The 23116-nt window shown below is 43.1% G+C and overlaps 1 protein-coding gene across 2 annotated transcripts in view; it reads left to right on the top strand.

Annotated features, from left to right (window-relative positions):
- The first annotated feature begins 4519 nt into the window (after nt 1-4519).
- Nucleotides 4520-23116, top strand: part of DNA2 (DNA replication helicase/nuclease 2) — a 56672-nt gene continuing 38075 nt past the window's right edge. Inside the window, exons 1-6 of one of the 2 annotated variants that reach the window (XM_064374196.1) lie at nt 4520-4659; nt 7631-7813; nt 9826-10009; nt 12958-13103; nt 20054-20185; nt 21615-21834. In XM_064374196.1, coding sequence (XP_064230266.1) covers nt 4586-4659; nt 7631-7813; nt 9826-10009; nt 12958-13103; nt 20054-20185; nt 21615-21834 — 939 coding nt within the window. In that variant the 5' untranslated portion in view covers nt 4520-4585. The remainder of the gene's footprint in view (nt 4660-7630; nt 7814-9825; nt 10010-12957; nt 13104-20053; nt 20186-21614; nt 21835-23116) is intronic. The other variant, XM_064374195.1, reaches the window with a different exon arrangement.

The raw sequence follows: 23116 nt of genomic DNA, 5'->3' as shown, positions 1-23116 counted from the left end.
ATTAGCTGGGCATGGTGGCGAGTGCCTGTAGTCCCAGCTACTCGGGAGGTTGAGGCAGGAGAATTGCTTGAACCCAGGAGGTGGAGGTTGCGGTGAGCCGAGATCGTGCCACTGCACTCCAGCCTGGGTAACAAGAGCGAAACTCCGTCTCAAAAAAAAAAAAAAAAAAAAAAAAAAATAAGTACATGGGAAACTATTGAAAGTTTTCAGCTGGTGAGTATCATTGTGTGATTATCTTTTTTTTTTTTTTTTTTTGAGACGGAGTTTCGCTCTTGATACCCAGGCTGGAGTGCAATGGCGCAATCTCGGCTCACCGCAACCTCCGCCTCCTGGGTTCAGGCAATTCTCCTGCCTCAGCCTCCTGAGTAGCTGGGATTACAGGCAGGCGCCACCGTGCCCAGCTAATTTTTTGTATTAGTAGAGACGGGGTTTCACCATGTCGACCAGGATGGTCTCGATCTCTTGACCTCGTGATCCACCCGCCTCGGCCTCCCAAGTGATTATCTTTTTACAAAGATCACTCTGCTTTTTCAATGATGGTTTGCAGTTAAAATAGAAATAAAAATAAAAAAGACAATAATGGTTTGCAGTTAAAATAGAAATAAAAATAAAAAAGACAATAGAGAAACCCTAAATCTCAAGAATGAGAAAGAGGACATCACTGTGGATCCTACTGATGTTTAAAAGACAGGCTGGGTGTGGAGGCTCACGCCTGTAATCCCAACACTCTGGGAGGCCGAGGCGGGTGGATCATGAGGTGAAGAAATCGAGACCATCCTGGTCAACATGGTGACACCCCATCTCGACTAAAAATACAAAAATTAGCTGGGCATGGTGGCAGGCACCTGTAGTCCCAGCTCCTTGGAAGGCTGAGGCAGGAGAATCACTTGAACCTGGGAATTGGAGGTTGCAGTGAGCTGAGATTTCACCACTGCACTCCAGCCTGGCCACAGAGCGAGACTCCACAAACAAACAAAAAAGATAATGGGGGCTGAGCATGTGTGGTGGCTTATGCCTGTAATCCCAGAATTTTGGGAGGCCAAGGTGGGCGGACAGCTTGAGCTCAAGAGTTGGAGACCACCATGGCCAACATGGTGAAACACCATCTCTACAAAAAATACAAATATTAGCTGGGTGTGTTTGCATGTGCCTGTGGTGGCAACTATTTGGGAGGCTGAGGTAGGAGAATGGCTTGAGGCTGGGAGGGGAAGGTTGCAGTGAGCCGAGATTATGCTGTACTCCAGCCTGGACAATAGAGCCAGAACTTGTCTCAAAAAAAAGAAAAAAGAAATTTGACAATTTAGGTCAAATGGAAAAATAGTTTGAAAAACCCAGCCAAGACTGACATAGATGTGATAGAAAATCTGCATAGCCAATTAAAGAAACTGAAGCCAGGCACGGTTGTTCATGCCTGTAATCCCAGCACTTTGGGAGGCCAAAGTGGGAGGATCACTTGAGCCCAAGATTTTGAGACCATCCCAAGCAACAGTGATATCCTGTGTCTGTTTTTAAAAATATACCTGGGCATAGTTCACCTGTAGTCTGAGCTACTTGGGAGGCTGAGGTAGTAGAATTAACTGAGTCTAGGGAGGTCAAGGCTGCAGTGAGCTGTGATCATAGTACTGTACTCCAGCCTGGGTGACAGAGTGAGACCCTGTCTCAAAAAATTAACTAAAAATAAACTGAATTCATCATAAAAAGCCTTTGCACAAAGAAAACTCCAGGGCGGGCTGGGCGCGGTGGCTCAAGCCTGTAATCCCAGCAACTTGGGAGGCCAAGGTGGGTGGATCATGAGGTCAAGAGATCGAGACCATCCTGGTTAACATGGTGAAACCCCATCTCTACTAAAAATACAAAAAATTAGCTGGTCATAGTGGCGCGTGCTTGTAATCCCAGCTACTCGGGAGGCTGAGGCAGGAGAATTGCCTGAACCCAGGAGGCGGAGGTTGCGGTGAGTGGAGATCGCGCCATTGCACTCCAGCCTGAGTAACAAGAGCAAAACTCCATCTCAAAAAAAAAAAAGAAAACTCCAGGACTAGGTAGTGAATTCTACTAAATAGCTAAGGAATAATTTCACAAACTTCTAGAAATTAGAAGTATTCCCAACTCATTTTATGATGCCAGTATAACCCTGATACCCAAACCTGACAATGATGTTACTAAAAAGAAAATTACAGATCAGTATCCTTCAAGAACATAGATGGGCCAGGTGTGGTTCACACCCATAATCCCAGCACTTTGGGAGACTGAGTTGTAGAGGATTGCTTGAGTTTAGGAGTTCAAGACCAGCTTGGGCAACAGCAAGAGTTTGTGGCTAATAAAAATCAAAATTAGCTGTGTGTGATGGCATATTCCTGTAGTCTCAGCTACTTGAGAGGCTGATAGGGGAGAATCACTTGAGCCTGGCCGATGGAGGCTGCAGTGAGCTGTGATTGTGCCACTGCGCTACAACCTGGGTGACAGAGCAAGATACTGTCTCAAAAAACAAACACTAAACAACCAAAAAAACCAACACAGATGGAAAAATTCTTAAAAACAGAGTAAATCAAATCCAGCAATACATAAAACATTTATTATGTCATGACCAATTTGGGTTTGTCCTAGCAATGCAAAGTTTTTTTCACATTGTAAAATCAGTGGTAAAGCTTCTCTTTTTTTTTTTTAATTTTAAAGATGGGGTTTCACCACGTTGGCCAGGCTAGTCTCCATTTCCTGACTCAAGTGATCCGCCCACTTCAGCCTCCCAAAGTGCTGGGATTACAGGCATGAGCCACCACACCCAGCCAAGCTTCTCATAATAACAGAATAAAGGAGAAAAACCATACAGTCCTTCCATAGATGCAATAGCTGCTTGCAAAATCCAGCACTGATTCATTATCAGAGTGATTCATATTTAGAATAGAAGGGTTCTTCCTCAATCTAACAGAGGAAATTTTGGTAGATTATACTTTTATACTTTCCAACAATGACCACAACACATCCCAATTCATATTCATACGCTTTTTTTTTTTTTTTTTTTTGAGATGGAATGTCACTGTTGCCCAGACTGGAGTGCAGTGGCATGATCTTGGCTCACTGTAACCTCTGCCTCCTGGGTTCAAGCGAGTCACCTACCTCAGCTTCCCAAGTAGCTGGGATCACAGGCATGCACCACCATGCCTGGCTAATTTTTGTATTTTTAGTAGAGATGGGGTTTCACCATGTTCGCCAGGCTGGTCTCAAACTCCTGACCTCAGGTGATCCACCTGCCTCAGCCTCCCAAAGTGATGAGATCGTAGGTGTGAGCCACCAGGCCCTGTATGCTTTTGTGTGTTACTGATATCCCATCAAGAGGTAGGAATTGTGTTCCCTTCCCTTGTATCTGGCTGAGTGGGCCTGTGACTACCGTGGAAGTGTTGTTATGTCACTTGCAAAGCCACGTCATAAAGCTAAAACAAGTTCCACGTGGTCTTGGAACACTTGCTCTTGGAATCCAGATACTATGCTGTGAGAAAAACAAGCAGCCCCTACAGAGGAATTACCAATTTTTTAGCCATCTGAGTAAATCATCTTCAAATCGGATCTTTCAGCCCTTACTAATGCTGTGTGGAACAGACAAGCCTTCCCCACAGAATCCTGCCTAAATTGCAGATTCATAAGCTAAATAAATGATTGTTATTATAAGCCACCAAGTTTTTGAGTTTTGTTGTGTTCTTTAGTGTTGCTTCTGTTTTTATATAGCATTGGATAAAGGGATCCATAAAAAACCTACAGCTAGCATCGTACTTAATGCTGAAATAGTGAATGTTGCTGTGCACGGTTGCTCACGCCTGTAATCCCAGCACTTTGGGAGGCCGAGGTGGGCAGATCACAAGGTTAGGAGTTCGAGACCAGCCTGGCTAACATGGTGAAACCCCGTTTCTACTAGAAATAGAAAACTTAGCCAGGCATGGTGACATGTGCCTGTAGTCCCAGCTAATTGGGAGGCTGAGGCAGGAGAATTGCTTGAACCTAGCAGGCAGAGGTTGCAGTGAGCCGAGATCTCGCCACTGCACTCCAGCCTGGGTGACAGAGACTCCGACTCAAAAAAAAAAAAAAAAAAAAAAAAAAAAGTTTTGTAGATTTAATCATGGCATGATCAAGGAGTTCCTATCTGACAGTTTCTATATTCTCAATGAATTTTCTGAAGAAAAGGGGAGAAGCTGTTTTCCAGGGAGTGCACAATTCTGAAGGCTAACAAGGGATGCCTGGTTTTGGGCAACTACAAATGGTTCTGTTGAAACTAAGCGTGTGTCGGACACAGGTTGGAGTGTAAAGAGAGAAGGCAGGAGCGTTTAGTCTGCGTCAGATATGAAGACTCCCTGTATACCCAGTCCCAAGCGCGGGAGCTTAGGCGGGGACCAGGGCCCTGCTGCTCAGGTGAGGAGCCCCACGTGGAACGCGGCGGCGCGGGAGGGGTTGCCTGGCGCAGGCCATTTGACCTCGGTGGATTGGCGCATGCGCACAATGCGCGCAAACTCGCGCCCCTTTCCCTTTTCTGACTTTGCTGCGTCGCCCTCGTTTCCGCTAGTTTTCCTGGCTACGGTTTGCTCTCCCTGCGTCCAGGATGGAACCCCTGGACGAACTGGAGCTGCTGATGGAGAAGAGTTTTGGAGAGGAGGCTGCGCTGCCGGAGGAGCTGTGAGCGGAGCAGGGGGAGGGTTTGGGAACAAAGCGGGAGATTTGAAAGAAGGAGCGGGAGAGGCCGCGCTCACGCCGCCCCAGACTGACCCGGCCCGGGGCCCAGGGACCCCGCGCAGTTCCCCGGTCACCCGATGAGTCTCCGGAGCTAGGGCCCGCGTCTCAAGGTGTTCTTTAGGGCCACACTCAGCTAGAGCCTGGACTCTCCCTCGCCCAGGAGTTTATTCTTTCCCTTGATTTCACCACTTTCCCTAATTTGGGGAGTTTCAGCCACTGAAATGTCTTCATGATAGGAAATTGCAACCGCCCTAGGCTTTCCTGGATTTTAGTTGGATTAATATATCCTTGGGAGAACTCTGCACCCTCAGCATGGTGTATATAAATGATCAAAGGAATTTAACCACGGTCATAATGTGGAATTATTTTCAATATTATAGCAATAATGTTAATTAGCGTTGAGGGACTTTTGCGTTTGAGCTTTTGATCAGAAATATCTTTTGAGAAACATCTTTAAGGCATCATAGCCAATCTTGGGAAATTCATGGCCTGAGACTAGGTGGAGTATTTGAGTAAAGCGTTTGCAAAACAATAGAATCTACAGTCGAGTAACAAAAGATAACTTATAGGATAACGTGAAAGGCGTTTGGTGTTATCACTGGAGAGGTAATGAATTACACTGGGCCCTCCTTTGGTCCCTCACTGATGCCGCAGTCAAGGAAGATTTAAGAGGATTTAAGATTTACTTAATAGGCGAAGGGCTGTTTTCTTTTTACCTTTTTTTAGACGGACTCTCACTCTGTAGCCCATGCTGGAGTGCAATGGCGCGATCTCGGCTCACTGCAACCTCTGCCTCCTGGGTTCAAGCGATTCTTCTGCCTCAGCCTCCCGCATAGCTGGGATTACAGGTGCCCGCCTACGCCTGGCTAATTTTTGTATTTTTAGTAGAGGCGGGGTTTCACCATGTTGAGTCAGGCTGGTCTCGAACTCCTGAACTCAGGTGATCCGCCTGCTTTGGCCTCCCAAAGTGCTGGGGTTACAGGCGTGAGCCACCGCGCCTGGTTGAGAAGGGCTGTTTTCTGGAGGAGAGATTATTTTGCATAATTTTAGACAGCTTTGACCGATGGATGAAAGTACTGAGAATTTTTTTTTTTTTTTTTTTGAGACGGAGTTTCGCTCTTGTTACCCAGGCTGGAGTGCAATGGCGCGATCTCTGCTCACCGCAACCTCCGCCTCCTGGGTTCAGGCAATTCTCCTGCCTCAGCTTCTTGAGTAGCTGGGATTACAGGCATGCGCCACCCTGCCCAGCTAATTTTTTGTACTTTTAGTAGAGACGAGGTTTCACCATGTTGACCAAGATGGTCTCGATCTCTTGACCTCGTGATCCACCCGCCTTGGCCTCCCAAAGTGCTGGGCTTACAGGCGTGAGCCACCGCTCCTGGCCCAGTACTGAGAAATTGACTTGCCCACTATAAATATAAATATGAAAGTTCTGACTTACTCTGTGAAGAATTTAGCTAATTTGATAGGTATTAAGCTTACTTTCTGTCCAGTGAGATTTTATCGAAAGATTTCCGGCATTACATTAGCAGGTTGGACTAAATGATTTCTAAGTACAATTCTGTGGCTCATGGTAGAACTTCAGCAAACCGTGGACACTACACTTTTCTATAACGTGAGTCTCATATTTACAAAAAGGATCATGTCCAACACATCTGCTTTTACTTGTACTTTGGGAAGGTTTGCACCAGTGGTAGAAATTTCTTTTTTAATATTATCCAATTTATACTTTCTTCTTTTTTTCCTTTTTACCCCCCAGAAACGGGATCTTTTTCTGTCGCTCAGGAAGGGGTGCAGTGGCATGATCATATCTCACTGCAGCCTCGAACTCCTGGGCTCAAGCACCTCAGCCTCTTGAGTAGCTGGGACTATAGGCGTGCACCATCATGCTGGGCTTCCAGTTTATTCTTAATCCTCATTGCATTGGTGTCCCACAGAACTCCTTACAGAAATTAAAATAGAAAATCTCATCCCAGGCCGGGCGCGGTGGCTCACGCCTATAATCCCAGCACTTTTGGAAGCCGAGGCGGGTGGAATACGAGGTCGAGATCGAGACCGTCCTGGTCAACATGGTGAAACCCTGTCTCTACTAAAAATACAAAAAATTAGCTGGGCATGGTGGCGCGCGCCTGTAATCCCAGCTACTTGGGAGGCTGAGGCAGGAGAATTGCTTGAACCCAGGAGGCGGAGGTTGCGGTGAGCCGAGATCGCGCCATTGCACTCCAGCCTGGGTAGCAAGAGCGAAACTCCGTCTCAAAAAAAAAAAAAAAAAAAAAGAAAAGAAAGAAAAGAAAATCTCATCCCATGAGCGTATTTTAAATTACTTCTGGGAAGTTTTTTTTTTTTTTTTTTTTTTAAGATTTTTTCTTGGCCGGGCGCGGTGGCTCAAGCCTGTAATCCCAGCACTTTGGGAGGCCGAGGCGGGTGGATCACGAGGTCAAGAGATCGAGACCATCCTGGTCGACATGGTGAAACCCCGTCTCTACTAATACAAAAAATTAGCTGGGCACGGTGGCGCGTGCCTGTAATCCCAGCTACTCAGGAGGCTGAGGCAGGAGAATTGCCTGAACCCAGGAGGCGGAGGTTGCGGTGAGCCGAGATCGCGCCATTGCACTCCAGCCTGGGTATCAAGAGCGAAACTCCGTCTCAAAAAAAAAAAAAAAAAAAAAAAGATTTTTTCTTTCTTTCTTTTCAGCAACGGATGAATAAAGTACACTGACAGGGAAGTTTTTATAATAGAAATTCTTCTGTGTTTTTGCTCTATTAATTTTACCTATTTTGGCTAAATGTCATTGCAATAGGTTTTCAGAAAAAAGAAACTTAGAAAACTGGAAAATTGGTTTGTAGATAAAACATATTGGATGGCTTCTTATTTCATGGTTTGCTCAAATAGTTTTGTATGTGTGTGCTTTAGATTTCAGAAGAAACTGGTAGCTTCCTTTCCTAGAATCGTTCTGAGCCGAGGAACGGATAACCGGTACCTGGTGTTGGCAATCAATACTGTACAGAACAAAGAGGGAAACTGTGAAAAGCACCTGGTCATCACTGCTTCGCAGTCGCTAGAAAATAAAGAACTATGCATCCTTAGGAATGACTGGTAATTTTTATGCAACTTTGAGCACCAATTTGAGTCTTAAGGGTACCATCATAAAACTCATCAAATGGCTTCTGTGAATGTTACTATAATTTAATTGTTTAAAAGAGAGTAGATTTGATCCTAGCCTAAATCTGCATGAAAATTGTATGTATTACTCTTGTATCTCAAGTCTCACATTCCAAAAATTGACTTTTGTTGTCATTTGAAAATCATTTACAAAGTAAATGAGTACTTCCTATTTCCCAGTACATTCTAAGATTGCAGTTTAAACGCATGTTAGTTTTAACTAAGAGCAAAATTAATTAAAACATATGAATATTCTTAGGCCTTAGATTTTTCTACTTAAAGTGTGATATATGAGGTAGATGCAGAAAAACTAGAGGTCTAACTTTGGCTCTTTGTCTAGGCTGTTAGTTTGAACTAGTTCAATATGATTTTATTATTGCTACACTGGGTTTGGCTTCATGCTTCAAGCCTTGTAGAAGCTGTAGATTTCCTATAAGTCTTAAGACAAAATTAATTATTAAAACAACCCAATTCATAATTGGAGCTATGTAATACATTAGCAAAGGTTTGATAGCTTTTGCAATAGACCTTGCTGTCACTAAGTCGTTTTTCTCTTTGGGATTTATAGAAGATCTTTGAGTTTTCTCACTTGTGTTTGACACGTAGAAAGGAGTAGAGTGACTAGGAGTTGATTTAGAAGACTGTATCCTAGGCTGGGCTTGGTGGCTTATGCCTGTAATCCCAGCACTTTGGGAGGACGAGGGGGGTGGATCACCTGAGTCAGGAGTTCGAGACCAGCCTGGCCAACTTGGCGAAACCCTGTCTCTACTAAAACTACAAAAATTAGCTGGGTATGGTGGCATGCACCTGTAATCCCAGCTACTCGGGAGGCTGAGGCAGGGAGAATCACTTGAACCCAGGAGGTAGAGGTTGCAGTGAGCCGAGATCCTGCCATTTTACTCCAGCCTGGGTGACAGAGCAAGACTCCATCTCAAAAAAAAAATAAAAGAAGACAGTATCCTGGTATCTGAATTTTTTTTTTCCCCCCCGAGTCGGAGTTTCGCTCTTGTTACCCAGGCTGGAGTGCAATGGCGCAACCTCGGCTCACTGCAACCTCCGTCTCCTGGGTTCAAGCAATTCTCCTGCTTCAGCCTCCTGAGTTGCTGGGACTACAGGCGCACGCCACCATGCCCAGCTAATTTTTTTTTGTATTTTTAGTAGAGACGGGGTTTCACCATGTTGACCAGGATGGTCTCGATCTCTTGACCTCGTGATCCACCCTCCTCGGCCTCCCAAAGTGCTAGGATTATAGGCGTGAGCCACCGCGCCCGGCCCCGAATTTTTTTTTAAGACCCAGAAATTTAGAAATGATTTTTTTCTTCTTCAGGTAAAATACTCATTTATTTTTTTGAAGCCTCCCTAATACATATACTATATATGATATGTATATATAGTATATATATATTATACACATACACACACATACACACACACACACACATATATATATATACATATTTTTTGAGATAGAGTCAGTGTGTCACCCAGGCTGGAGTGCAGTGGTACAATCTCGGCTCACTGCAACCTGTATCTCCCGGGTTCAAGTGATTCTTCTGCCTCAGCCTCCCGAGTAGCTGGGAATACAGGCACATGCCACCACACCCAGTTAATTTTTGTTTTATTAGTAGAAACGGGGTTTCACCATGTTGGCTAGGCTGGTTTTGAACTCCTGACCTTGTGATCCACCCACCTTGGCCTCTCAAAGTGCTGGGATAACAGGCGTGAGCCACTGCGCCCAGCCCCTAGTATGTTTTTTTTTTTGAGACAGAGTTTCGCTCTTGTTACCCAGGCTGGAGTGCAATGGCGCTATCTCGGCTCACCACAACCTCCGCCTCCTGGGTTCAGGCAATTCTCCTGCCTCAGCCTCCTGAGTAGCTCGGACCTAGTATGTTTAAATGTAGGAACCTAAACAATGTATTTATACTTTAACTTTGCTTTATTTTCAGGTGTTCTGTATCAGTAGAGCCAGGAGATATCATTCATTTGGAGGGAGACTGCACATCTGATACTTGGATAATAGATAAAGATTTTGGATATTTGGTTTTGTATCCAGACATGCTGATTTCTGGCACAAGCATAGCCAGTAGTATTCGATGTATGAGAAGAGCTGTCCTCAGTGAAACTTTTAGGGTAAATAATAGTAACAGTTAATATTTCTGCAGGGTCTGAGAGTTTACAGAGTACTGTTATATTTCTTATTTCACTTAATCCTCCCAGCAGCCCTAAAAAATAAATGGTGTTAATCAGCTGCATTTTATAGATGAGGAAAATGGGCTCAGAGAGGTTAAGTGACTTACCCATAGTCATGTAACTATGAAGTGGCAGTGCTGAGACTAAAGGCCAGCTTCCTGAGTCTTTTGAGTCTTGTTTAGGGCTTAATAAAATAAGTAATTATAATAAAAAAAATAACTTAAATGATAAACTTTTAAATTTAAACACACCTAGACAATTCCAAACTTGGCTTCATGTGATTCCCACTAAACTTCTACATTTTTAGAAGTCTCTTCTAAAAAATGTATTTTAGGGCTAGGCATGGTGGCTCATGCCTATAATCTCAGCACTTTGGAAGGCTGAGGTGGGCAGATCACGAGGTCAGGAATTTGAAACCAGCCTAGCCAACATGGTGAAACCCCATCTCTATTAAAAATATAAAAATTAGCTGGGTGTGGTAATGTACACCTGTAATCCCAGGTACTCAGGAGGCTGAGACAGGAGAATCACTTGAACCTGGGAGACAGAGGTTTCAGTGAGCTGAGATCACACCACTGTACTCCAACCTGGGTTACAGAGCAAGACTCCATCTCAAAAACAAACAAAATGTATTTTGGGCTATTTCAAACATACAAAGAGATGATTGTAATAAACTCCCATGTACCCAACACTCAGCTTTTTATTTATTTTTCTTGAAACATGCGGTTTTATTTTATTTCATTTTGAGACATAGTCTCACTGTGTCACCCAGGCTGGAGTGCAGTGAGTCACTGAAGCCTTGACCTCCCAGGCTCAAGTGATCTTCCCACCTCAGCCTGCTGAGTAGCCGGGACTATAGGCATGAGCCACTGCGCTCCGCCTGAATATTAAGTTTTAAAAAACTTTTTTTTTTTTATAAAATTTTGACTCACATAGAACTTGAAAAATAGCACAGAAAGTTCCTGTCATTTAATTTTTTAAATTTCTGCTGAATATTTTGGTGAACTTCATCTCGTTTTTTGGTGAACTTCATCTAGTTTTTTAGTAGCTTCAACAGAGATGTCTAGGCTAATCGAAGAGTTAATCAGGATATGAAGTACTATTTCTTTCTGAGTGGAGAAAAATTTCTTGCCAAAAATCTCTACCATAGGTTAAAACAAAATTTTTTTCTTCCCAAACATTACTGCTAAGTAGGTTTAAATGGTATTTTTTTTTTTTTTAAGACGGAGTCTTGCTCTGTCACCTAGGGTGGAATGCAGTGGCATGATCTTGGCTCACCACAACCTCTGCCTCCCAGATTCAAGCGATTCTCCTGCCTTAGTCTCCTGAGTATCTGGGATTACAGGCGCACACCACCACACCCAGCTAGTTTTTGTATTTTTAGTAGAAACGGGGTTTTACCATGTTGGTCAGGCTGAACTCGAAGTCCTGACCTCAAATGATCTGCCTGTCTCGGCCTCCCAAAGCGCTGGGATTACAGGTGTGAGCCACCATGCCTGGCCTTGAATGGTATTTTTTACTTACATGAGTTTATCATCTATGTATGTCTTTATTGACTTTTTTTTTTTTTTTGAGACAGAGTTTCACTCTTGTTGCCCAGGCTGGAGTGCAATGGTGCAATCTAGGCTCACCACAACTTCCGCCTCCCGGGTTCAAGGCATTCTCTTGCCTCAGCCTCCCAAGTAGCTGGGATTACAGGCATGTGCCACCACGCTCAGCTGATTGTATTCTTAGTAGAGTTGGGGTTTCTTCATGTTGGTCAGGCTGGTCTCGAACTCCCAACCTCAAGTGATCCACCTGACTCAGCCTCTGAAAGTGCTGGGACAAGCATGAGGCACTGCACTGGCTTTTTATTTTTTATTATTTTTTATTTTATGTTTTATTATTTTGTACTCGCCTGGCTGGAGTACAGTGGTGTCAACTTGGCTCACTGCAACCTATGCCTCCCTGGTTCAAGCTATTCTCCTGCTTCAGCCTCCTGAGTAGCTGGGAGTATAGGCATGAACCACCATGCCCAGCTAATTTTTTTTTTTTGAGATGGAGTTTCGCTCGTTTCCCAGGCTGGAGTGCAATGGCGCGATCTTGGCTCACGGCAACCTCCGCCTCCCGGGTTCAGGCAATTCTCCGCCTCAGCCTCCTTAGTAGCTGGGATTACAGGCACATGCCACCATGCCCAGCTAATTTTTTGCACCTTTAGTAGAGACGAGGTTTCACCATGTTGACCAGGATGGTCTCGATCTCTTGACCTCGTGATCCACTCGCCTCGGCCTCCCAAAGTGCTGGGATTACAGGCCTGAGGCACTGTGCCCAGTCTATTGACTTTTCTATTGGGTGGATTATCAAGTGAAGAGAACAATACTTTAAAAAATGTTAATTATTTGAGAATATTTTGAAGTTTTGAATATTGGTTATTTTAATTTTTTTCAAAATGGAGATTGTTGATTTTAAAAGTAACTCATACTCAGCCTGACCAACATGGTGAAACCCTGTCTCTACTAAAAATACAAAAAAGAAAGTTAACTGGGCATGTTGGCACACACCTGTAATTCCAGCTACTCAGGAGATTGAAGCATGAGAATCATTTGAACCTGGGAGGTGAAGGTTGCAGTGAGCTGAGATCATGCCAGTTTGCTTCAGCCTGGGTGACAGAGCAAGACTCTGTTTAAAAAAAAGGAAAAAAAAAAAGTAACATACATTAATTCAGATAATTCTGAATAGAAGAGAGTGATGTAATTATAATTCCTCCCACCAGAAAAAAAATTGTTTAATATTTTGGCATTTGTCTTACCAGTGCATTTTGGCTATGGTGGTTTAATAGACTGGGTAATAAATATATAATTGTGTCTGTTAATATGCTGTGAAATAAATTATGTGATTTGTTTTTATAGAGCTCTGAGCCAGCCACACGCCAAATGCTGATTGGTACGGTTCTCCATGAGGTATTTCAAAAAGCAATAAGTAATAGCTTTGCTCCAGAAAAGCTACGAGAACTTGCTTTTCAAACAATTCAAGAAATAAGGCATTTGAAGGAAATGTAAGTAGTTATAAGAACTGCCAGTATAATTTTATTATATAACTTCTGTTCTAGAAACAATAAAGTATTTATATATTAGACTATCCAATATAAATTAGTGTAATCTAGAATGTAGATTTCACAGTTCCAGTACACTACTGGAACTCTATGAAGGGATTCTGAAATTGCCCAACAGGAATTTTTTGGGTAAAAATACCTAAATATTCTGTGCATGTGCATAGCAGGTTCCTTAACTACTTTCAGAGAATGTATAAATAACTTTTTTGCATTAGTTCTAGAAACAGTGTGATATACTGAGAATTAATGCAGCTTTACAGTTTTTTGGTGGGGGGAGATAGGGGTCTTGCTATGTTGTCCAGGCTATACTCAAACTACGGGGCTCGTGTGTTTCTCCCCACCTCAGCCTCCTGAGGTATAGGCAAGCATGCCTGGCCTGCTTTTTTCAGTGTTTTGTTTTGTTTTGTCTTGTTTTGAGATGAAATCTCGCTCTGTCGCTCAGGCTGGAGTATAATGGCATGATCTCAGCTTGCTATGACCTCTGCCTCCCAGGTTCAAGCTATTCTCCTGCCTCAGCCTCCCACGTGGCTGGGATTACAGGTGTGCACCTCCATGCTCAGCGAATTTTTCCATTTTTAGTAGAGATGGGGTTTCATCATGTCAGCCAGGATGGTCTCGATCTCCTGACCATGTGATCCTCCTGCTTCGGCCTCCCAAAGTGCTGGGATTACAGGCGTGAGCCACTGTGCCCGGCCCTAAAAATATTTTTGAACCCTGGCATATGTCAGATACTGTGTTAAGTGCTTTTAGACTTTTTTTTTTCTTTTTTTTTTAATGAGAGAAAGAAAGAGAAAGAAAAAGGGGGAGAGAGAACAGGATTCTTGCTCTATTGCTCGGACTGGAATGTAATCTAAAAATAGGTATTAAAAACCTCTTTTATGCTGATAATTGTGCCTTTTTTATGAGACCCTAATCAGCATATAGTAATGTGTAATCTGTTGTGTATTATATTGATTATCTATTGCCGTGAAACAAATTCTAGCAAAACTTAGTGGCTTAAAATGACAAATATCTGTTATCTCAGTTTCTGTAGGTTGGAAATTGGAAAGTGGCTTACTTAGCTTTGTGATTCTTCCATGTGAGTCTTTTATGTGGGGCTGCAGTCATTTGAAGACTGAATTTGGGTGGGAGGCTCTGCTTCCAAGATGGTTCACTCACTTGTTGGTAGGAGGTTTCAGTTCCTCTCCATAGAGCTGCTAGATGTGTCCTTGTGACACAGCAGCTGCTTCCTCCAGATGGAATGGACCAAGAAAGAGAGCAAGCAAGAAGCCACAATGCCTTTTACAGCCCAGTATTTGACTGTACATTGTCACTTAATTTTTTTTTTTAATTTGTTAGGTGCAAGTCACTAAGTCCAACTCTCCGTAAAGGGTAGATGACTTAGGTAGCATGTTTTGAGGGGAGAATCAGATAATTTGTGGGTGTACTTTGTCCTTTTTTTTTTTTTGAGGTGGAGTTTCACTCTCGTGGCCAGGCCAGAGTGCAATGGCACAATCTCAGCTCACTGCAACCTTTGCCTCCTGGGTTCAAGCAATTCTCTTGCCTCAGCCTCCCGAGTAGCTGGGATTACAGGTACCAGCCACCATGCCGAGCTAATTTTTGTATTTTCAGTAGAGATGGAGTTTCACCATGATGGCCAGGCTGGTCTTGAACTTCTGACCTCAGGTGATCTGCCCACCTTGGCCTTCCAAAGTGCGGGGATTACAGCTGTGAGCCAGCACGCCTGGTCTATATATGATCTTGAACCACATGTTTTGAAATATTTATATACTGGAATGACTCAATCAAGCTAATTAACATATGTATTGCCTTACATACATTTTGTTTTTGTGGTGAGAGCTCTTAAAATCTACTGTCAGATGGGGCAAAGTGGCTCATGTCTTGTAATCCCAGCACTTTGGGAGGCAAGGCCAGCGAATCACGAGGTCAGGAGTTCAAGACCAGCCTGACCAACATGGTGAAACCCCGTCTCTACTAAAAATACAAAAATTAGCTGGATGTGGTGCTGGGCACCTGTAATCCCAGCACTTTGGGAGGCCGAGGCGGGCGAATCACGAGGTCAGGAGTTCAAGACCAGCCTGACCAATGGTGAAACCCCGTCTCTACTAAAAAAACAAAAATTAGCCCGGTGTGGTGCTGGGCGCCTGTAATCCCAGCTACTTGGGAGGCTGATGCAGGAGAATCACTTGAACCTGGGAGGCGGAGCTTGCGGTTAGCCGAGATTGCGCCATTGCAGTCCAGCCTGGGCCGCAGAGCGAGACTCCGTCCCCGCCCACCCCCTCAAAAAAAACTACTCTCTTTGAGATGGAGTTTCACTCTGTCACCCAAGCTAGAGTACACGCAAGTGATCTCAGCTCAATGCAACCTCCCCTTCCCAGGTGCAAGTGATTCTTGTGCCTCATCCTCCCAAGTAGCTGAGACTACAGTTGTGCACCACCATGCCTGGTTAATTTTTTAAATTTTTTGTAGAGATGAGGTTTCGCCATGTTGGCCAGGCTGGTCTCCAACTCGTGGGCTCAAGAATTTACCTGCCTTAGCCTCGCAAGGTTCTGAGATTATAGGTGTGTGCCACTCCACCTGGCCAAGAATTTTATTTTACATAACCACATGTAACATTGATATAATACATTTAGCTGATCTACTGTCCACATTTTCAGTTTTACCAAGTGTCCAATAATGTCCTTTATAGAATTTTTTTTCCTTCAATACAGGATTCAGTCTGGGTGCATTTATTTTTTTTATTTTTTGAGACGGAGTTTCCTTCTTTTTGCCCAAGCTGGAGTGCAATGGCAGGATCTTGGCTCACTGCAACCTCTGGCTCCTGGGTTCAAGTGATTCTCTTGCCTCAGCCTCCCGGGTAGCTGGGATTACAGGCATGTGCCACCACACCCAGCTAATTTTGTATTTGTAGTAGAGAGGGGGTTTCTCCATGTTGGTCAGGCTGGTCTCAAACTCCTGACCTCAAGTGATGCAGTCGCCTCAGCCTCCCAAAGTGCTGGGATTATAGCCATGAGCCACCACGCCCAGCCACATTTCTTTTTTTTTTCTTTTTTAAGTACATTCTGAAGGCCTAAGTCTGGGTGCAATTAAAATTTATTATTATTATTATTATTATTATTTTATTTTATTTATTTATTTTTTTATAAGACGGGGTTTCAGCATATTGGTCAGGCTGGTCTTGAACTCCTGACCTCAGGTGATCCGCCCGCCTCAGCCTCCCAAAGTGTTAGGATTACAGGCGTGAGCCACCGCGCCTGGCTTATTATTATTTTTTGAGATAGAGTCTTGGCTCTGTCACCCAGGCTAGTGTGCAGTGGCACAATATTGGCTCACTGCAACTTCCAGCTCTTGGGTTCAAGCCATCCTCCCACCACAGCTTCCTGAGTAGCTGGAATTACAGGCACATGCTACCAGGCCCGACTAATTTTTTTGTATTTTTAGTGAAGACAGGGTTTCACCATGTTGGCAAGGCTGATCTTGAACTCCTTACCTCAAGAGTGATCCACCCTTCTCAGCCTCCCAAAGGGCTGGGATTATAGGCATAAGCCACCATGCCTGGCCTAAAATTTCGATACATGTTACCAAATTGCTCTATATAGACATTGTCCCAGTTTACATTTCTACTGGCAGTATATGAGACCTTGTGAGACCAGATGCTCATCCACATCATTTTTAATTAGAAGCTGCCTGATTTCAAACAGCCTTTTGTAAGCATAAACTTTACCTTGAGTAGTCTTAACTGTGTGTTTCTCTACCATCTCTTTGGGTGCTTTGGTATTAGCAGTGGCTTCCTGGCTTGAGGAATTTTAGCTTCTCTTTAACCTGAAGTGGCTATTTTGTGTAGGATAATTTTGGCAGAGCTAGCATTGCTAATTTTGTCTTTTCTATTGGGCTGGCTCTCCCAGAGGACTGACACAACTCTCTGCTCTGTCAGTGGTAAACTGGATGTGGTTGAAATGTAGGAAAGTAACAGCTTATTAAATTTGGTGTTAGAAATATTGCACAGTTATATGGTAAATGTGTAGTATCCTGAAGTCTCCATGTGTGATGAATGTGTTATTATGATGTCCCCTTAAGCGTGTGAGAAAAATTATAAAGTGTTATCTTTTGAAAGAAATTTGCAGATTGTAGGAGGCTATGCTTATACTCAAATGAACTCAGGCCTGCAGGTAGAGAATAATGGCAGTGAATTTTGATAGCACAGTATAGAAGGAAGCATCATAAGGGTTAAGAACTCAAGTTGCAGGTCTAGAGGCAGAAGAATTGCTTGAACTCAGGAGGCGGAGGTTGCAATGAGCCGAGATCGCACCACTGCACTCCTGTCTGGGTGACAGAGCGAGACTTCATTTAAAAAAAAAAAAAAAAAAACTCAAGTTGCAGGTCTAGAGCTGTGTATTCTTTGGAAGTAATATAACTTCTTTTTTCTTTGAGACGGAGTCTCACTCTGTTGCTCAGGCTGGAGCGCAGTGGCATGATCTTGGCTCACTACAACCTCTGCTTCTAGGGTTCAAGTGATTATCATGCCTCAGCCTCCTGAGTAGTTGGAATTACAGGTGGGTGCCACTATGCCCAACTAATTTTTGTGTTTTTCTTTAATTTTTTAAAAATTTTATTTATTTTATCTTTTTGAGATGGAGTTTTGCTCTTGTTGCCCAGGCTGGAGTGCGATCATGCAAACTCGACTCACTGCAACCTCCACTTCCCAGGTTCAAGCCTCAGACTCCTTAGTAGCTGGGACTACAGGTGTGCACCAATATACCCAGCTAATTTTTGTATTTTTAGTAGAGACCGGGTTTTACAGTGTTGGCCAGGCTGGTCTCGAACTCCTGATGTCAGGTGATCCACTTGCCTTGGCCTTCCAAAATGCTGAGATTACAGGTGGGAGCCCGCCTGGCCTTATTTTCTGTATTTTAGTTTCTCCAGCCAGAAAATGGAGGTGAGAATAATAGCACCTCTCTCAGAGTTACAGTGAAGGTTGAAGGCATTTATTCATATGAAGCACTGGGAATGGTGCTGATCTATAGTCAGCACTGTCTTTGTTGTTATCATCATGGTCTTTATACCTTAATAATTTTTTTTTCCTTTCTGAATCTCCCCCTGTTGCCCAAGCTGGAGTGCAGTAGTGCGATCTCAGCTCACTGCAACCTCTGCCTCCTGGGTGCAAGTGATTCTCCTGCCTCAGCCTCCCGAGCAGGTGGGATTACAGGCGTGCGCCACTGCGTCCTGCTAATTTTTTTTTGTATTTTTAGTAGAGATGGGTTTTCAGCGTGTTGGCCAGGCTGGTCTCAGACTCCTGACCTCAAGTGATCCGCCCGCCTCGACCTCCCAAAGTGCTGGGATTACAGGTGTGAGCCACTGTGCCCAGCCTATATCTTAATGAGTTCTTACCATCAGCTAAGTGCTTTACATACATTGTTCTATTTAATCCTCAGACTAACTTTGTAAGGTAGTTATCATCTTCTCCTTACAGATGAGGAAACGGGCTTAATTAACACTAAACTTGGTCGTTTATCTGGTTAGTGCAGAGTTAGGATTCAGTCCTAGGTGTGATCTGACATACAAACTGATATGGTTCTACCACCCTAGTTATTAAGATTGGGGAGCTTAAATATAAAGAAGGAACTGGAATAATCATCCTAGGAGGGGAAGTCTGTAACAGCAGTTCTTAAAACTTTTTGCTCTCAGGACCCCTTTATGCTAAAAAATTATTAAGGACTGTAAAGAGCTTTTGCTTATGTGGGCTATATCTATGATTAATTACTATAATAGAGGTCAAAACTGAGATGTTTATTAATTCATTTGAAATTAAAATGTATATTCATTTTTGTTGTTGTTGAGACAGAATCTTGCTCTCTTGCCCAGGCTGGAATACAGTGGCATGATCTCGGCTCACTGCAACCTCCACCTCCTGGGTTCAATTGATTTTCCTGCCTCAGCTTCCCCAGTAGTTGGGATTATAAGCATGAGCCACCAGGCCTGGCTAATTTTTGTGTTTTTAAGTAGAGACAGGGTTTCACCATGTTGGTCAGGCTGATGACCAACATGACCCCAAGTGATCCACCTGCCTCGGCCTCCCAAAATGCTGGGATTACAGACATTAGCCACCTCGCCCAACTCATGTTAACCATTTTTTTTTTTTTTTGAGTCGGAGTTTCGCTCTTGTTACCCAGGCTGGAGTGCAATGGCGTGATCTCGGCTCACTGCAACCTCCGCCTCCTGGGTTCAAGCAATTCTCCGGCCTCAGCCTCCCGAGTAGCTGGGACTACAGGTGCACACCACCATGCCCAGCTAATTTTTTTTTGTATTTTTAGTAGAGACAGGGTTTCACCATGTTGACCAGGATGGTCTCTATCTCTTGACCTCGTGATCCACCCATCTCGGTCTCCCAAAGTGCTGGAATTATAGGCGTGAGCCACTGCACCCGGCCATGTTAACCATTTTTAAGGGTACATTTCAGAGGCAAAGTACATTCACCTTGTTGTACAACCATCACTCCATCTATCTCCAGAACTCTTTGCCTCTTTCCAAACTGAAGCTCTATACCCTTGAAACAATAACCCCCTATTCTTTCCTCCTCCCAACCTCTTGCAACCTCCGTTCTACTTTCTGTATCTATGATTTTGACTACCGTAGGTACCTCATATGAATATTAGTCCTTTTATGACTGGCCTGTTTCACTTAGCATAGTGTCCTGAAGGTTCTTCCATGTTGTAGCATATGTCAGAATTCTCTTCCTTTTTATAGCTGAATAATATTGGATTGTGTGGAGTGTGCCACATTTGGTTTATCCATTTATTGGCTGATGAATAGTTGGGTTGCTTATTTGTATGCTTTTGTCCCCATTTACTTTTCTCATATTTATACTTTCATATTTACTATCACATTTTTGGCAGGTACCGCTTAAATCTAAATCAAGATGAAATAAAACAAGAAGTAGAGGACTACCTTCCTGCATTTTGTAAATGGGCAGGAGATTATATGCATAAGAACAGTTCGACTGACTTCCCTCAGATGCAGCTCTCTCTGTAAGAAACACATTTTGTTTATATAGTCTTCATATTTTTAGACCAGGATGCTATTCTGGGTGTTGAATCAAAGCTTTTATAAGATTGAGCATTACAATTAGCCTTTTTGCTTGCTTATTTTATAAATTATGGTCCTAAGTATCTTTCCATGACAAAAAAGAACCCAGTGAACAGAAAATTTTATTTTCATTATTAAAGATAGCCTATTTTTTATATGAAGATATGTGCTTTCTTTTTCATTCTTTTATGCTTTTTAAAGACAGAGTTTTGCTCTGTCGCCCAGGCTGAAGTGCAATAGCGTGATCTCAGCTTACTCCACCTCTGCCTTCTGGGTTCAAGCAGTTCTTCTGCCTCAGCCTCCCAAGTAGCTGAGATTACAGGGACCCACCACCATGCTTGGCTAATTTTTTGTATTTTTAGTAGGACAAGGTTTCGCCATGTTGGCCAGCCTGGTCTCAAATTCCTGACCTCAGGTGATCCCTCCACTTCGGTCTCCCAAAGTGCTGGGATTACGGGCATGAGTGACCATTCCCGGCCTGTATTTTGTTATAAAGCAATCAATTTATAAATATTTTGGGGGGGTCCTAATTTTTTTCATTTTTTTTTTTTTTTTTGAGATGGAGTCTCGTTCTGTCTCCCAGGCTGGAGTACAATGGTGTGATCTCTGCTTACTGCAACCTCTGCCTCCCAGGTTCAAGCAATTCTGCCTCAGCCTCCCGAGTAGCTGGGATTAGTTCTATCTTTGCTGATTTAGGCATGCACCACCATACCCAGCTAATTTTTGTATTTTTATTAGAGATGGGGTTTTGCCTTATTGGCCAGTCTGGTCTTGAACTCCTGACCTTAAGGGAAACTAGCCGTGTGTACAGCATCTCAGGGAGCCAGTGTGATGGCTGGAGCAAAGTGCAGTAGGAGAAAAGCAGCAGTAGTTTTTCTGGGGCTTCATCCTGGTCAGGACTTGGCTACTGCTCTGATTAGATAGGAAGCCATTGGAGGGTTTTTATATGATTTCTTTTTTTTGAAAGATATTTATGGTCCTTAGTATCTTTCCTTGACAAAAAAGAAACCAGTGAATAGAAAATTTTATTTTCATTATTATAAGATAGCCTATTTTTTATATGTAGATATGTATTTTCTTTTTCTTTCTTTTTTTTTCTTTGAGACAGAGTCTCGCTCTGTCTCCCAGGCTGCAGTGCGATGGCTTGATCTCGGCTTACTGCAAACTCTGCCTCCTGGGTTCAAGCAATTCTCCCGCCTCAGCCTTCCAAGTAGCTACAATTACAAGCATGCACCACCATACCTGGCTAATTTTGTATTGTTTGTAGAGACGGGATTTCTCTATGTTGGTCAGGATGGTCTTAAACTCCTGACCAGTTGGAAAAGAGCTAAGTGTTCTAATTAGGTGTTTTTGTGCCTTTTTTTTTTTTAGGCCAAGTGATAATAACAAGGATAATTCAACATGTAACATTGAAGTCGTGAAATCAGTGGATATTGAAGAAAGCATTTGGTCCCCTAGGTTTGGATTGAAGGGCAAAATAGATGTTACAGTTGGTGTGAAAATACATCGAGGGTGTAAAACGAAATACAAGATAATGCCATTGGAACTGAAAACCGGCAAAGAATCAAATTCTATTGAACACCGTAGTCAGGTATAAATTTTAATAAGAAAATTGTTTAATAACTTTTAAAGATACAGTCTGCTTTGTATATTTTGGTTCAGTTTAGGTCCATTCTACTTTCTGTATCTATGATTTTGACTACTGTAGGTACCTCATATGAATATTAGTCCTTTTATGACTGGCCTGTTTCACTTAGCATAGTGTCCTGAAGGTTCTTCCATGTTGTAGCATATGTCAGAATTTCCTTTTATTTCAGTTTCATGTACTTTTTCATTTACAATACATTTAGGGTACTCAGCTTGTTTTGTAAATACATATATGCTACAGTAGAAATGTCTATCAGCAAAATAATATAACAGCTGAATTTGTAAACCAATGTTGCCAAATTTAGGCTGCCAAACAAGTCTAAGCAGATGATCCTAAGAAAAATAATTATTGGCCTGGCACGGTGTTGGGAGGGTCATTTGAGCCCAGGAGTTCAATACCAGCCTGGGCAACATAGCAAGACCTCATCTCTACAAAAAAACAAAAAAATTAGCCAGGCATCGTGGTGCACACCTGTAGTCATAGCTACTCAGGAGTCTGAGGCTGGAGGATAGCTTTAGCCCAGAAGGTTGAGGCTTCAGTGAGCTATGATTGTACCACAGCACTTCAACCTGGGCAACAGAACAAGACCCCGACTCAAAAGAAAAGGCTGGGCGCGGTGGCTCACGCCTGTAATCCCAACACTTCACCTGAGGTCAGGAGTTCAAGACCAGCCTGGACAACATGGCAAAACCCTGTCTCTATTAAAAATACAAAAATTAGTCGGGTATAATGGCACACGCCTGTAATCCCAGCCACTTGGGAGGCTGAGGCATGAGAATTGCTTGAACCTGGGAGGCGGAAGTTGCAGTGAACTGAGATTTTGCCACTGCACTCCATTCAGCCTGTGCAACAGAGTGAGACTCTGTCTCAAAAAAAAAAAAAAGAAAAGAAAAAGAATTCTTGGTTATGTCAATTGGGGATACCAAGTGTATCTGAAGATTTTACAATGTACTGTATTAAAGTTTTTACCATGGAACAATTTTTTCATATAACATTCACTTAGGATGGTCTTCAGAAAACATCAATGTAAATTCATTCTTTTATTTCCAACCTTTATGTGATTATATTTATTTTTATCTAAGATGAAATATAGATATCTGTCTTACCATTATGTTAAATTCAAGTTTTAAAAATTATCTAGGGGTCAGGCATGGTGGCTCATGCCTGTAATCCCAGCACTTTGGGAGGAACTTCAGGAGTTCGAGACCAGCCTGGCCAAAATGGT

Source organism: Aotus nancymaae, unplaced genomic scaffold (genome assembly GCF_030222135.1).
Source record: "Aotus nancymaae isolate 86718 unplaced genomic scaffold, 86718_ANA_hifiasm-v0.15.2.pri h1tg000010l, whole genome shotgun sequence".
NCBI lineage: Eukaryota > Metazoa > Chordata > Mammalia > Primates > Aotidae > Aotus > Aotus nancymaae.
The sequence above is the reverse complement of the archived record's forward strand: the minus strand, read 5'-3'. Positions and strand labels throughout refer to the sequence as shown.